Below are 16,280 nucleotides of genomic sequence, written 5' to 3' on the forward strand. Positions count from 1 at the left end.
CCACGTACATACTCACTCACTCACTCACTGCTTTGGCAACAATTCTCCAGCGCCCGTGGGGGTCCTACACTTCAACCCGGTTCCGACACTAAGTACCTGGAGTGAGTGCCGACCCCGTAGGTTAAAGAGCAGGGTCCCCGACGAGACCGCCCTTACTTGAGACGCCGGACACAAGTGGGGTCCCCGGGCTACCCAGACTTCTGACTTGGCTTTAAACATGACGGCCCCCCTTCAGAGTTGGTCATTCACTGAGTGACTCTGAGAACTCACTGCAGAGACTCTATTTCTGCTGACCCTTTTATTCTGAAGGACACAACTCAAGAGCAGCTGGGGACAGAGACGAATAGGGGTGAGGTCTGGGGTGGGGAGGGGCGCACAGAGCTCCCGTTCCCTCCCCCCGGTGGAATCCAGGCACAGCACCCCTGACACATCTATGTGTTCACCAACCAGAAATCTCCTGGGCATGACTGGGCCGACTAACATGTTGGCCATCCAGTCTGCAGCTCCCCGCAGAGGCAGAGGTGGGGCTGAAAGTTCCAACCCTCCATTCCCCACCTCCCACCCCCCACCCCCGCTGGTTTTTCTGTGGCCAGCCCCTCCTTTGACACCAAGGGCTGCCATGAGTCACCTGTTAGTGTGAATTCAGGTACAGTCAAAACGGCTCATTATGAATAATAAAGGACACTTATCACTCAGGAAATTCCAAGGGTTTTTGTAGCTCTGTGCCAGGAACCTGAGACAAAGACCAGATTCCCTTTTCATTATACTATACTCCCCCACCCCCCCACCCCCACACCTCCACAGACTCACCCTCACATTCCCACACACACGGCTGGTTCCCATCCAGCCCAGGCGGAAGACAGCTTGACCTTGGGCCTCTGAAGCAAAGGCCAGATAAACCCTTTTCTCTGCAAGACCGTGTGTTCCTGAGGCCAGATCAGGTTCAGGTGAACACATCGGTTCAGCGATGCCACAGCTCTGCGTAAGGCGAGGCCGTGCAGGGGGCTCAGGCGTCCTCTCTGCGTGCAGGGTGGGGGCTGCGGAAGGCTTCTAGAGGTAAGCCAGCCTCTGCTGGGTCCCCTAGGGAAGGCCAGCTTCCAGGCTGGGGCACATTTGCAGGCAGCATGTCACCTGCATTTCCACCCCCAGAAGCCTCCCTCCTGTCCTCGCCTGTCCTCTCCCATCCACTCCACGCTCTCATGGTCTCTCCACTCTGCCCTGCTCCAGGAGAGGGGCTGGTAAACTTCCAACCACAGTTGAGTGACTCATGGGCTCATTGTGTCACTGCTCCCAAAGGAGTCCAGCTTCTCTGGGCCGGGTGCAGGGGGTACAGGGGTGACTGAGTGCCCAGGATCCAAGTCGAAGGGCATTACTTGTCTCTCTCTACCTCAGCTTCCTCCTCTCTAAAATGGGGATAATGATAACACCCTCCAGGGGCACCTGAGTGGTTTAGTCAGTTAAGCATCTGACTTTGGCTTCGGTCATGATCTCACGGTTTGTGAGTTCAAACCCCACATCGGGCTCTGTGCTCACAGCTCCGAGGCTGCTTCAGGTTCTCTGTCTCCCTCTCTCTCTCTCTCTCTCTCTCTCTCTCTCTCTGCCCCTCCCCTCCTCAAACATAAATAAATATTTTAAAATAATAGTAATAATAATAGCAACCCCCCGCCCCCATAGCTTTAATAAGGGAACTAAGCGAGATCATGGAATCTAATCACCTGGGGTTAAAGCCTGAGGCAGACTAGGGAGGCAGTAGGTGTGGGCTGCTATTAATCAATATTAGTATAATGTTTTCTTAACAGTTATAATAACGAAAGCAGAGAATCTGGAGTATCATGAAAGGGGAGAGAGGACAGTGTGCCTTGGTGGGGAAAGGGAAAACGTGCGATTTTCATGCTTCTCCAGAGCGTCTCGTGCCCGGGGCCACATCCCTGGGGCCACATTCTCGGGGATGCCCGCCCTGGTGGCCCTGTTCCCCAGCCTTCCCTCAGCATCTCTGGCCAGGCTCCTGGTCTTCCACGCTCTAGCCCAGGAGCTTGGGACCTGAGTGGGGGAGGCTTTAGACCTCAGGGTGGGGACAGGGGTGGAGGCGAGCATACATGTTGGGGTGTGACTTGAAAATCAACATGACTGCCCCTACCTTAGAGCTTTTCTGTGTGTGTAGGCCGGACCCCTACCCATATCAGAATCAGCCCATTCTGAACCCTTCCCACCCAACCAGCATCCCCGGGGTGGGGCACAGGAATCCGCATTTTAAACACCCCCACCAAACTCTGTGTCTACAATACAGAATTCTTTAGGAAACATTGATTTAGTTGACCGCCCCCCCTCTGTGGGCCTATGAGAAATGGAGCCTCAGGAGCAGGGGACATGGGCCAGGTGACACGTGGCTCATGGGGCAGAATCCCCAGTTCCCCTGAGGGATGCTTGCCTCCTTGTTTCTGGAACATTCTGGATGACTTCCAGCTCACTGCTGTCCTTCTAACCTTCACCCAAATCTTTGACTCATGGAGCTGCCCCCTCCTTCCATTGTAGACGTTCCTGGTCTGCCGGGACAGCAGCTTGAAGCACCTGGTGCTCTGTGTCCACTTCCCTTCCCTGAACGACAGCTCATCCGAGGTGCTCGAATACACCATTAAAGAAGAAAATCGAGTAAGTACCTTCCTGTGCTGGCCCCTGACCACACAGCAGCAGAAGATGCTACACCACACTACCACAGACACTCCCATCTGGTCAGAAGGGTTTAAAATAGGAAGGCTGGGAGGACTTTCAGCCCCCCAGAGTTATCTGGCCAGGTTTGTTGTGAACTCAGTTTATCACTCACAGTCGATGTATTTCCGCTCAGCCCTGTCACAGCCTGTTGGCTTTGCTTCCTCTTGGCCGCCGTGAAGCTTCTTCTGGTTAGCTCAGGCTGGAGAAACTGAATTAAAGGAGAGGAACTGTCTGGATCCCTGGTCCCAGTGATAGCTCGGCACACACCCCAACCTTGATCTTGGACAAGTCACTTAACCTCCCCGAGCCCATTTTCTCGTCTGTCAGATGCACATAACAGTCACTGTCCTGCCTGAGTCACAGGGCCTTTGTGAGGGTCAAATGGGCAGGCAGTTTGGAAGACGGAAATCCTGTGTGTGCACAGGGTTCTGGGGAGCAGGCCTGGGGCCCGTGGGAAAATGTTTTGGGGCCTCTGATCAAGGGCGGTTTGTACTGATACACAGTGAAAGGGTCCGGGCCTCTCGCAGACCATGCCAGGTAGTAAGAGCCAAAAAGCCTAGAAGTTAGAAGAATCTATAGAATATTCCAGGCATCCAGCTTAGGTCCTCTTAAAAATCCGGGGGGTGTGGAAAGCTTTTTACCCTTAGTTAGAAACAGAGTGAAAAGAGTTAAAGAAGATAATAAAATATGTATGAAGTATATTGCGCAAATATATATTTATATAACATGTAAATATAATAAATATTTTGAGATATTTATTAAATATTCTGAGTAGTTCTCAGGAAACACTTGTGCCCAACACTGAGCAGATACACAGATGAATAGGCTCTTGGCCTCAAGGGTCTCCCAGTCTAGTTGGGGGTTGGGGGGGCTTGGTGGGGGTGGGAGGGACACAGACACACACTTGCTGTGCAGTGTGACAGGGGTGACTGCAGAAGGTGGGAAGGATTCCAGGAGAGCAGGAACAAGGAGAGAACACAGGCTGGGTCCCAAAGGGGATACCAGTGGGTGTTCATGCGCTTAGAAGCTAATTTAGCTCCGGAGGTGGATGTGGATGAGAAAGCAGATGCAGATTGCTCAAGGGGGCCTTTCCACAGAGACCCTGACTCACTGTATGTTCAGCACATGGTTATTGAGTATCTCCCCTGTGTCAGGAGCTGTTCTACCACTGGGACCACAACATGGGACAAAACACAGCCTCAGCCTCTCCGGGCTGATGTTCGGGTGAAGGGAGGAGACGGTAAACAAGTAACAATACAGGGTGACCTTGAGCTGAAGAGTCCCTGCTGTGTAGAATGTGGAAATGGGAAGATCAGCCAGCTGCCTAATATCAACAAAAAGTGTAAGGGCTTAAGCCCAGAAGAGGCTAGTGTCTGCTCCTGTGCAAGATTCCTCAGCAGCAGCAGGGAAGGCTCTTTAGGGGGGGAGGAGGGGCGGGGGGCTCTGCAGCAGGAGCAGGCAGCCTCCCAGTTCAGAGTCTTGTGCAGGAAATGGGTCTGTCACTTGTGCTTGCATTCCATTGGCTAGAGTGTGGTCATATGACCACACCCAACTGCAAGGGAGACTGGGAAATGTGGTCCTGGCTTGTGCCCAGGCAGAAGCAGAGGACTTGGATTTTGGTGAAAGGCTGAGAGTCTGTGAGGGGGTAGAGTATGTGGGGTTGTTACTTTAGATAGCAAACCAGTGACCTCTGTCCCGCAGTGTCCAGCAAGGAAGAAAGTGTAGGGATCTCAAAGAGGAAGGAGGGTCATAGTTTTCCCAAGCCAGGGTATACAGCGCCTTCTAATGACTGCAGAAGGGGGAGGTTGTTTGGGGCTCCTACTGTTCTCCAAGAACCCAGGCCCTTTCATGGATGTTCTCAGCAGGTGCCTGGGGGTGCACAGACCCCGGGTGCGTGTTTGACCATCAGCCGAGTTCAAAGACTCGCCTGCCCAGGCACTAGTTACCTGCAGTCCTTTAGAAACCTGATAGCCAGTTGTGCTCTTGAATTTCAACACCAGCATGGAGAAGGTAGCTGAAGGTGGGCAGTAGCGATGTGCTGAGCGTGTTACCCATCCACACGTGCTCTAGAAGTGCAAGGAGGGAGCTTTGCTCAAGGGCAGGCTGATAAGGAAGGCTTCTCAGAGGAGAGGGGAACCGGGCTGGACTGACAGACTGGAAGGTCTGCTTTTCTCCTTTGCCCCTCGCTTCCTTCCCACTTCCCCGCCCTAGCTCCAGGGTAATCACTTCTAAGTCTTTCCAACCCAGTTACACTTCCTGGCCTTTGGGGACTTGCTCAGAAAGCATGCACAAGTCCTACCCAATGGAACCAGGATGTCATGTCTGGCTGCAAATGTCTCATTTCCAATCGGGAGCCCAAGCCACAAACCAAGGCACTTAGCTCCCTTTTCCAGATTCATATCTTCCTCCCAGGACCGTGTGGTAGAATCTCACTTCCCACTCTGAAACACTCAGTGCTCAACTTTGCCGAAAAGACCATCAAAACCCAAACCCCAAATCCTTCCTGTGACATAACTCTTCCAATCATGATTTGTGTCCATTCACTGTGACCGCACAGATGTCATCTATAAGTTTGCATGTGTTTTTCTTTGGCTCTTTCTGTATATTACTCTGGCGCTCCCCCAAACCTCACACTCCTGAACCCAGACAACATCAAGAATGTACCAGGTGATGTGTTTCTGTGCTTCCTTGATTCACCGTTCTGATCTTTTTGGTCTCTTTCCTCGTTCAGTACCTGTCTCCTTAACATGGTGATCGAGCACAGACTACAGAAGCCACCGCCTGTGTTTGAATCCCAGTTCTGTCTTTCACTACCTGTGTGACCTCTCCAGGCCTTACTTAGCCTCTCCAGGCTTCTACGATGGGAAGGATAATGGTGTCTCCCTCATAGGGGTGCTTGCAGGAATTCGTGTGTCTAAATTACTTAGGACAGAGGCACCTGGGTGGCTTAGTCAGTTAAGCATCCGACTCTTGGTATCCGTTCAGGTCATGATCTCATGATTAGTGGGATCGAGCCCTGAGTCAGGCTCTGTGCTGACAGCGTGGACCCTGCTTGGGATTCTCTCTCTCCAAATAAATAAGCAAACTTTAAAAATAAATAAATAAATAAATAACTTAGGACAGTACCAAGAGCACAATAGAAGATTATAATCATATTTGTTGGGCCTTATTTTCATTATTATTATTACTAATTCTCCTGCAAGATTAAGCTAAAAGGAAGAGTGGAATGAGCCTACACAGAGGTTTCCAGGCTCTGGGTAAATCCCATCCAGCGTGTGCGCCTGCCTCGTAGTCCCTCGTGGGAGGAGGGAGCCACCAAGCTTTTGAGTCCCCCTGTGGCCGTGGTGGCCGCAGCGGGGGACAGCCTGAGGAGGAAGTGGGCAAGGGGAAGGCCCAGGCCTGGGACTGGGGCCTTTTGTTGGGATTTCCCACGCAACTCAGGCAAAGGAGGGAGACGAAGGGATCCCCCGAACACAGGAGGTCAGCCTCACCCGTGGCCCCACGAGGAAGGCTCACTTGGACCACCTCTGTGGTTCTGTGTGCTTGGATCCCCCTCTCCTTCCTTGTTAAAGAGTTTCTTGGCGGGGCGCCTGGGTGGCTCGGTCGGTTGGGCGGCCGACTTCGGCTCAGGTCATGGTCTCGCGGTCCGTGGGTTCGAGCCCCGCGTCGGGCTCTGTGCTGGCAGCTCGGAGCCTGGGGTCTGCTTCAGATTCTGAGTCTCCCTCTCTCTCTGCCCCTCCCCCATTCATGCTCTGTCTCTCTCTGCCTTTCAAAAATGAATAAATGCTTAAAATTAAAAAAAAAAAAAAGAGGTTCTTTGCAAAACGCTGACCCAGTCGCTCAGGCTAGTGATGCTGTGGGGACGAACAGCCCTGAGCAACAGCGGCTGCTGTCTGCGCTCTACGCAGGGAGGGGCGGTGACCACTCCGAGCAGGCATCACCATCTCCTGCACCCCCAGTCTACCTCTGTTCCGCTCCGAGGTGAAAAGAAGGCTTTGCCGTGTCTGGGTAGCTAAGCTACCACTTAGCTTCACAGGGACCCTCAGAGGCCAGCTGTGTGTGCGTGGCAGGTGGGGGCAGAGAACCAGCAGAAGAAGGCAGTAGGGCCGGGGACGCAGGGAACACAGGAGCAGGCTACAGGATGGACGGAGGCTAGGCCAGCTGAAATGGCTGAAATTAATGAAAGGCTAGCCCCTTTTCATTCATCCGCACCCTTGAAGATGGTGACACTGACACATTCATGTGACGGCATTTTTTTCTGCTGGCTGCCAAACAAAAACAAAAACAAAAGAAGGAGAAGGAAGAAAAAGAAAATGAGTTGGCCCTGTCTCCAGAAGAGGAACCATCAGACAGGGACGGATGATGTGGTCTGGCCCCTACAGAAAGCCACTGCCTGGCACTCAGTGTGAGCCACAGGCCCCGTTTTGGGGGCAGCCCCACGGTACTCCCTGACTATTCCCTTCTACCCAGGCTGACCCCCTGGCTTTAGAAAAGCTGGCGTGTTGAGCTCAGGCAGGGTTTCTTCTACCCTGAACAGATCTCCCACTCTGAGGTCTGTGGTTTGGGGCCAAGTAGTTGAAGCTGATAGATCCACCTGTGATTAGAAACAAAGCCCACCTCACTGGGAAATTTGGTGAATGTCGTGCTGATTGGCACTGATGTGTTACCGCCACTGGCCTGGAGGAACCTTTAAACCAAGGAGGAGAGAAATTCTAGATAAGTGTTCCTGGGCAGTAGAGATCTGTATGTATGGGCAGGTCAGAGCGTCATCCAGATGGCCCTGTGTGGACCAGAATGCCTTTGAGGTCCACACGGGAGATTTGCACTGCTGCTCTTGGGTTTGAGCCCTTCACCAACTGACCCACCATCCTAGAATGAGATTTAACCCATATTTGGACCACAGCGTATTAAGTCCATAAAAAGGGAAGGAACGATCATCGTTAACGTTGGGGCTGGGAAGGACAAAGCAAGCTCGTGATATTTTATCAGGGAGGCAGTACTCCCATAGTAGTGAGTTACACTCTAGTCAAAGCAGAGCTCTTTTGAGAGCATGCGCTCTGGAAAGGCAGATGGTTCTACATCTTTATTCTGTCTCTGTCACCTTGGGACATCAGACAAGCTACTTATCTGTGCTTCAGTTTCCTCACGTACAAAATGGGAGCACCTGCAACAGAACCAACTGTTGGAGGGTTGATGAGTGAATACATGTAGGGATGGGGGACAGTATCGCCTGGTGGGAGGAAAGCACTCAACAGCATCGTAGCCATGTTATCATGATTTATAATAAGTAATATATGTTTGGTCTCCATTCCAGTTCCTGGCACGGAGCTCCCCAAACCCTTGGAATTTCCTGAGTGTTAGGAGCCATAAAGGTGTCTTGATATTCATGACAAGTCCCTTTCAACCACACCAGAGTTTGTACAAAGACCTCAGTGAGGGCTGGGGAGCGTGAGGTGTTGGTTGCCAAGGGAAACCAATTGCATGATTGGAGGGTGGGAGCTTTCTGTTCCACACCCTGACCTCCAAGGAGAGGAGAGGGGCTGGAGGTTGAATCAGTCACCAATGGCCAGGGGGCGACAATTTAATCATTTAATGCATGGCCAATGCATCCCCATGTAGTGAAGCCTCCACAAAACCTCAAAAGGATGGGGTTCAAAGAGCTTTTGGATTGGGGCAACATACCTTGCCCTGTGAACCTCTTCCATCTGGCTATTCGTCATTTATATCATTTTATAAGAAACTGGTGATCTAATATGTAAGATGTTTCTCTGGATTCTGTGAGCCGCTCTAGCAAATTAATTGAACCCAAGAAGGGAGTCATTGGAACATCCCATCTGTTACTGTTTGGCCACAAGCACCTGGACTTGTAATTAGCATCTGAAGGGGTGGGGCAGGGGGCCATCTCGTGGGACTGAGCCTTTAACCTGTGGGGTCTGACGCCACCTCCAGGGGGACAGCATCAGAACTGAGCTGAATCGTAGGACACCCGGCTGGTGGAGGAGAATCGCTTGGTGTGGTGGGGAAAGAGACCCATTGGAACTGACATCAGAATTGGAGTAACTTTCCCAACATCGCCGTGTTGTCCCCTGGACGGCGTGGGGATGTTTCTGAGGAAGAGCTGTCCCAGCGTCCGCATGGAGTAAGCACTCTCAGTAAACACTACCAGTCGTCATTTGCTGTGGGGATTGAAAAACATCAACTTACACCTCAAAACCATTGTTTCCTGCAATGCCTTGTTTCCAGAGAACTCCTCTAAGAGGCTGACTCATTCTTTTTATCACACAGCGGTTGTTACCCAGGGAGGTTTGGGCTAAAAGCTAACCACAGTTTGTTTCTTTCTGGTTTCAGCAATTCCCTTCTCAGCCTCCAAAATTGGGTTTGGTCCAGGGGAAAAAAAACACACCATTGGATCATTTAACTCCAAGAACTTTATTGTAAAACTTTGATGAATTTCTTTTTTTTTTTTCAACGCGTTAAAATTTTTGTTTCATTCCAGTATGGGTAGCAGACAGGGTCACATTAGTTTTGGTTGTACAATAGAGTGATTGACCCCTTCTGTACATCACTCACTGCTCCTCACAATAAGTGTTCTCTTCACCCCCTTCGCCTGTTTCCCTCCCTCTGCCACCCGCCGTGAATGTGTTTTGAATCATGATGGTGCATATAGTTTTTAGCCTCCCTTTGTTCACTTAAATATTTTACCATGAGCTTTCTCTGAGTTATTAAACATTTTGACAACGACACAGCCAATTGAATATGTTCTAGATGGCTTCGGAAGGAGGACACTTACGATGGGCTCTGTAAGACGTGGCTCCTGACATCGGATCCATAGGGCAGACACACACACACACACACACACACACACACACACACACACTTAACCAAAAGTGCAGGCTAGACTGTCTGTCGTAAGTGCCAGAATGTGAATGGGTACTTTGGAGGCATCAAAATTGATTGCTTTTTTTTTTTTAAGTTTATTCATTTATTTTAAGAGAGAGAGAGAGAGAGATTGAGCGGGGGGAAGGCAGAGAGAGAGGGAGAGAGAGAATTCCAAGCAGGCTCCACACTGTCATCACGGAGCCTGACACGGGGCTCGAATACACAGACTGTGAGATCATGGCCTGAGCTGAAACCAAGAGCCCATCACTTAGCCAACTGAGCCACCCACGTGCCCCCAGACAGACTACTTTTGGCTGAGGGAGATATCCTCTAGGACTCCTCGGGCCGTGAGGTTGGGAAATCACTGTGAGGAGGAGAAACTGAGGCCACACCCTGCAGGGCTCAGACGCAGGAAAGAGGTTCAGGGAGGGGTGGGCGGCGTTGGGGGTAAGGTGACGAGGGGAGCCACATCGGCGATGAGGCTGGGAAGGTGGGGTCGCCATGGCCTTGACAACCGCCCCCGGGTGTCAGGGTCTCGCTCTGCAGCACCTTGGGAAGGCACGGACACAGTTGGAGCAGGAAGTGCGCGGACGAAATCGGGGCTTGCGAAGAGAGCTGGGCCATGTGGGTGGGGGATGGGACGGCCCTCCCTGCCAGGAGCAGGAGGAGCGGGAGGAGTGAGGGTTTGAGAGACCTGCCCGAGTTAAGGGCCTCGGTGGCGATGGCGGTGGCAGTGGTGGGAACTGGGCAGGGCAACGGGGCCAAGAAAAGGGGCGGGGCCTGGAGTGGCCATTGCAGGGGGGGTGGGAGGGGAGGCCCTTCCAGTGGATGAAGCCTCCTAAGAAGGCGGGGTGCTGCACCGCCTCTCTGGGGCACAGCAACACAGGGACTGCCGGGAGTTCACTTTGCCCCGAAGAAGTGGGACACAGGAAGAAGTTTTGACAGCGATGAGAGAAACTTCTAGAACACAGGGCCTGGGAGGCAAGAGAAGGGGAAGAGAGGGAAATGGGTTTGTGGGAGTGAAGGTTTCATGCCAGCACCAGGCCCGAGTGGGTGGCCCGTGTGCACAATGGCCACCACCTTCAGGGGCTTTGCAGCTTCCGAAAATCTGTCCAAGGGAAAACAGTCCAACCCAACTGGTTCAGAGAGCCAGGGTTCTCTGTGCAGCCACCCCTCTTTTGGGGGCGACTACAGAAGTGTCAGGGGTCCTGGGCTTTCTGTCACTGGAGAGCGGGGGAATGTGGATTATCTTAGCTCAACGTTTGCATCTGGGACTCTCACCTTCCTTCCTAGCTGTTTCTGCCTCCCTCTGCCACCTCCTGGGAAAACCTGCTCTCTGGAAATTCTCTAGCCAATAAACAGATTTATACTAACATGTGAAAGACTAACATCACCATAAAGTTGTGCTCACAGCCGTGAGGGTGTGCGTCTCAGTTCTCAATAGGAATAAAAGTTATAGTAGTGATGCTACAGTGGTGAAATGTCAGGCCTCAGCCTGCAAGGAGTGGGAGTTGGTTTGTCCTGGCTGTCCTGAGATAGCAGAGGAGGGGGAACCTACCTGTTCTAGAAAAGGCTCATTCTGACTGTCAAAATCCTCCTGAGGCCCACCGCTCACCCGGGCCCTCTCCTTGGGTGGATAGTGAAGTTTCCTAATGTGCTCTCCTGTTCTTGCCTGTTCAGGGCAGTTTCCCCCCACCAGTGTAAAGCCCCCCTGGGAGAGTAATAATGCCTATGCCCTCATCTGGAACCACCCTGCCCCTTTCTTTCCCCTCCCTTGTACTCACCAGGTTCAGCCCCCTCCACCTGTGCTTGGATGCTCTGCCCAATCCCTTCGGCCTTCGTTGTCTGTTCCACATTTTCCTATCTCCTCTGCCCCCACTGGCTGGAAGCTTCCGAGGGTTTGTGTGTTACAATAGATGTGGTCCCCACAGCCCTCATAGAGTAGAGCTGTAGCAAGTGTTCAGCAAACACCAGGCCATTGATCAGCTGCTTTAAACACCTCACACTCGAACAGAGAGATGGCCTGGTTCAGAAGGCCTGAGAGGGTGGGCTTTCATGCCCAGTGGACCCAGATTCAAATCCCTTCGTTTTCATTGGCTGTGAGGTCTTGGCAATGTTGCTCGGTACTCTGCCTCACTAAGTCTTGGTTTTCTCAACTGTGAAATGGACTCCTAGTGATGGCAAACTCACACTACACACAGGAGGTGTTCACAAAAGGTGAATTGCCCTCCCCCTTCCCTGACTTCCTGCCTTTCCCTTTGGCCTGGGTCTTAGGGTTAGAAAATCTAGATTTACATTCACTTCTCCCACTAAACTAGCTCTGTGAACTATAGCAAGATGTTTGACTCCTGGGACTCACTCTCCTTTTTTTGTTAAACATTTATTTATTATTAAGAGACAGAGAGAGACAGAGCGTGAGCATGGGAGGAGCAGAGAGAGGAGGAGACACAGAATCCGAAGCAGGCTCCAGGCTCTGAGCTGTCAGCACAGAGCCCAACGCGGGGCTCAAACTCACAAACTGCAAGATCACGACCTGAGCCGAAGTCGGACGCTTAACCGACTGAGCCAGCCAGGCGCCCCCCCCCCCTCTTTTTTAAGTTTATTTATTTATTTTGAGAGAGAGCGAGTCGGGGAGGGGCAGAGAGAGAGAGAGAGAGAGAGAGAGAGAGAATGAATCCTAAGCAGGTTCTGCACTGTCAGCACAGAGCCTGGTGCGGGGCTCAAACTCACGAGCCATGAGATCATGACCTGAGCTGAAGTCAAGAGTCAGATCCTTAACCAACTGAGCCACCCAGGCACCCCTCTTGGGCCTCACTTTCAACCACAAATGGAGTGAATGATGCCTGTAAGGAAATTGTTATGAGGAACAGACAAGAAGACGTATGTGAATACACCTAAAACCAGGCAGAAATGCAAGAGTGACACTGCATTCATTCATTCATTCATTCATTCGCATATGTATGTAGCTAGGATCTATTGGGGACCGTGATAAGACCAGATGCTGCTCTTAAAAAGATCGCTGGGGAAGTTGAGTGGGTTGGGACAAGAGTGGAAGAAACAAAGCCAAGTGCTTTGTGGCTCTCCTGGTGACCCTGTGTGGAGGCTCGGCTTGCTCTAGGAGGATTTCCCCAGGTTCAGGACGTGTGAAGAGATGTTCTTACAAGTTTTAGGTTTTCTCCTGAAAGAGAGAGCCAGTTGCTACCTCTGAGCACCTCTGGAGCACCTCCCAGATGTACTTTGCTCTGGGAGTTTCGAGACGGCTTACCACTAGGAAGCGTGAGCAGCGTTAGGGCCGGTGGGAGCTTGGGCAAAGCCATGGGTCGGTGTCATCGAACTGGGTTTTAATCTGGCTCTCCCAGTCTCTTGCTGCGTGACCTTCAGCAAGTCACTTGATGCTTCTGGGACTCCTGGGGGGAGGGATCCCTGACCTCACCTGGCAAGAGATGGAAGCAAAGTGCCTTGGAAGGACAAAGCCCCACACAGAGAGAAGGTGCTATTCATTGTTTGCCTGACCCCAGACATCCCAAGCACTTGGATTTTTCTAAAGCCTTGCCGTGGCTGAGGAAGACACCTGCCTCTCTGTGTCTAGGCAGCCGGGCTGGCCTCTTGGGAAGCCACGTTATGATGCCTGTCCCGCCAACTTCTTCTTTCTGCCCAAACTATTTAAGGAAGAAGTCAGAGGTGAGACCTTCTGGAAAGTTCTGTAGAAAAGGACTGGTGTCTTCCGTGGCTCTTTGTGTCCATCTCCTTTTGTCTGTGGAGGCTCAGTGAATAGTTTCCACTGCTTTGTCAGCAGTCCCGATCTTATCACATACGCTGTGTTGTGCTTATTGTTTGTTTGTCTTCGTTTTGGTTTTCATAGTGGAAACTTTTAAGGAACTTGCCCCAGTAGGACTTCCCCTGCTGGAATGTTCTTTAATGTAGGCATTGTTCTCAGTCCAAGACTGCCCTGAGCAGCCCCCAGGTGAGACCCAGTTCCCCAGTAACTAGGTCCCACCATGAAATCTTATGTAGCTCTAGCCCCAGTTACTGGGGACTTGCTGTGGGCGAGCCACTGTAACGCACTCACTGTGTGCCAGGGACTGTACTAGACTCACTGTGTGCCAGGCACTGGATGGGCTTGTATAGAAGCCGTTCCTCTTGTCTTCACCACAGCCCTAGGAAGCAGATGCTAGGACCCTCCTTTTGCCACTGAGGAAATCGTGCCCATGAACGGAGCTGGGGTTGAACCCAGGCTGTCACCTCCACATTCAACGTGCCTCCCCCGAGCCAGGTTGTTTCTTGTCTTATCTCCCGTGGTCCTTACGCAGGAGGCTCTCCAAGTCAGGAGGAGGTGGAGGAGAAGGAGGCAGCGCGGGCGATCATCGAGCATGTCTAAGGACTTTGGAATCACCCTCCGAATCTGAGGCCTAAGCCTAAATTATACCCAAGTCCTTTGTGTTCATGGCACAGAACCAGAGCTGGACCGCCGGGCAGCAGAAGGGGACTAGGTGGTTTCAACAAGGACAGCCGTGCGGAGGACGAGTCCCTCGAGTCAGTGGGTCACCTGAGTGCCAGGCCTTTTGATGGTTCTGCCTCATAACAACCATCTGAAAGTGGATTTGGCTCAGAGCTGTGGTTTGGTGGCACACGGGAGACAGCTCGCTCCGGCTTGTGCGATGTGAGCAGGCACATTGCTCCCCGACTCTGGGCTTGATACTAGGGGTGCTTATGTGCTGGGAGCTGGCCGCTGCCACAAAATTGAGGTTTCTTTCCCGAGAGAGCTGGTCATTACACATTTGCCAGCAGGCTGCCGCTCGGTTTCCTCATCTGTAAAATGGGTGCCCACCTTCTAGAACCATTGGGAGCTGATGTCTATGTGCATGCTTTCCAAACTGAAGCCTGGAGTGTGTACATGTAGATATGAAGTGTGCATTTACATGCAATCTGTTAACAATTCTTATATGAAAAACTGTATCTTTATTTATGTGGGTTTTTTTAAAATTTTTTAACGTTTTTATTTATTTTTGAGGCAGAGAGAGACAGAGCATGAACGGGGGAGGGTCAGAGAGAGAGGGAGACACAGAATCTGAAACAGGCTCCAGGCTCCAAGCTGTCAGCACAGAGCCCGACGCGGGGCTCGAACTCACGGACCGTGAGATCATGACCTGAGCCGAAGTCGGACGCCTAACCAACTGAGCCACCCAGGCGCCCCTTTATTTATGTTTTTTAAGTTTATTTCCTTATTTTGAGAGAGAGACACAGACAGCATGAGTGGGGGAGGGGCAGAGAGAGAGAGCGAGAGAGAGAGCGCCCCAAGCAGGTTCCACACTTTCTGCACAGAGCCCCCTGTGGGGCTTGAACTCACGAACCGTGAGATCATGACCTGAGCCAAAATCAAGAGTTGGACACTCAACCAACTGAGCCACCTGGATGCCCCAGCTGTATCTTTTTTCTAAAACAGGCAGGTGCGTGTGTGTTGGTTGTGTGTAGAAATAGGAACTACGTCAGAGTCGGGGTGGGTGGCTCAGCAGGTGTGACACAGATTCCCAGAGACACCACGTGGATCCCGTGACACGGCAAGCTGGTCACAGACAAGGTCACATTCGAGACCATGAGGTACTTTCCAGTGGGAGGCTGAGAGCCTCCTTCTTATTGGTGTCCGAGTCCCGAGGACCAAAGCCCTGTCAGTCTTTGAGAAGAGAGCATTTTCCGTGGTTTCCTTGGCTGTGGTAGAAGGAACCAACAGATCCAGGCAGACCTGGATTTGAAGCCCGTCACTCAGCCCCGGGTTGAATGTTTTCAAGAGCCTGAGCCCATCTGAGCTCAGCTTCCTCGGCTATAACATACGGGTTTGGGGGGATGCTTGGGAGAGGGGCCTGTGGGGTCTTGGCACATGTAGCTGTGTGCTGGGTTGGTGTCAATTCTGCTCTCTTGGGCTCTCCCCATTTTCACTGCACTGTCTTAGGACTCCAGGTGACCCCGAGTGTGGAGAATGTGGCTCAGGGCTTGGTACAGGAAGCTCCCTCTACACAGCCCAACCTGGAATGCTCTCCATATGCCTCTTCCTCTACTGAGTTATGACACAGAATATTTACTGAGAACTTGCTGCGTGCCCGGGCCTTTCCTGGGTACGGTGAGAGACTAAGGATGTAGGATACTGATAGCAATCATCTGCGGAGCGCTTTGTATGAATTAACTCATTTAATCTGCACGTCGGCCCTAAGATATAAACACTGTCGTGTGGCAGATTCAAGATGGCGGTCCTTCCTTTGACCCTGTTCCCATCAAGGGGCTACAACCCCTCCCCTTGAATCTGGGCTGGCGTGGGGCTGCTTTGGCCAACAGAGGAAAGCAGAAGGGACAGTATGCCAGTTCCCTGTGTAGCTCTTAAGAGAACTGGCAGCTTCTGCTTGGACTCTGGGACCCCTGGATTGCCATGTAAGAAATCTGATGACTGAGACCACCACACCGGAAAGACCACCTGGAGACCATGCAGAGAGGGAGCAAAGCCCCAGAGGGCCCGGCTGAGCCTAGCCTTCCAGCCTTTCCTGCCAAGGTGCCAGGCATGAGTGAAGGCTTCTGGATCCTCTGGACCAGGACAGTCCCCAGCTGAATGCCACCAAGTGACCTAGTCAGTGCCATGAGCAGAAGAATCTCTCGGCTGAGTCCTGCCCAAATTCCTGACCCACTAAACCATGAGCTGCAAAAAG

The 16,280-nt window shown here is 52.0% G+C and overlaps 1 protein-coding gene across 1 annotated transcript in view; it reads left to right on the forward strand.

The window, feature by feature from the left end:
- RIN3 (Ras and Rab interactor 3) overlaps positions 1-16,280 on the forward strand; it is a 123,171-nt gene that overhangs the window by 51,290 nt on the left and 55,601 nt on the right. Inside the window, exon 3 of the mRNA XM_043556879.1 lies at positions 2,533-2,653. Coding sequence (XP_043412814.1) covers positions 2,533-2,653 — 121 coding nt within the window. The remainder of the gene's footprint in view (positions 1-2,532; positions 2,654-16,280) is intronic.

This window comes from Prionailurus bengalensis, chromosome B3 (genome assembly GCF_016509475.1).
Source record: "Prionailurus bengalensis isolate Pbe53 chromosome B3, Fcat_Pben_1.1_paternal_pri, whole genome shotgun sequence".
In the NCBI taxonomy this organism is placed as follows: Eukaryota; Metazoa; Chordata; class Mammalia; order Carnivora; family Felidae; genus Prionailurus; species Prionailurus bengalensis.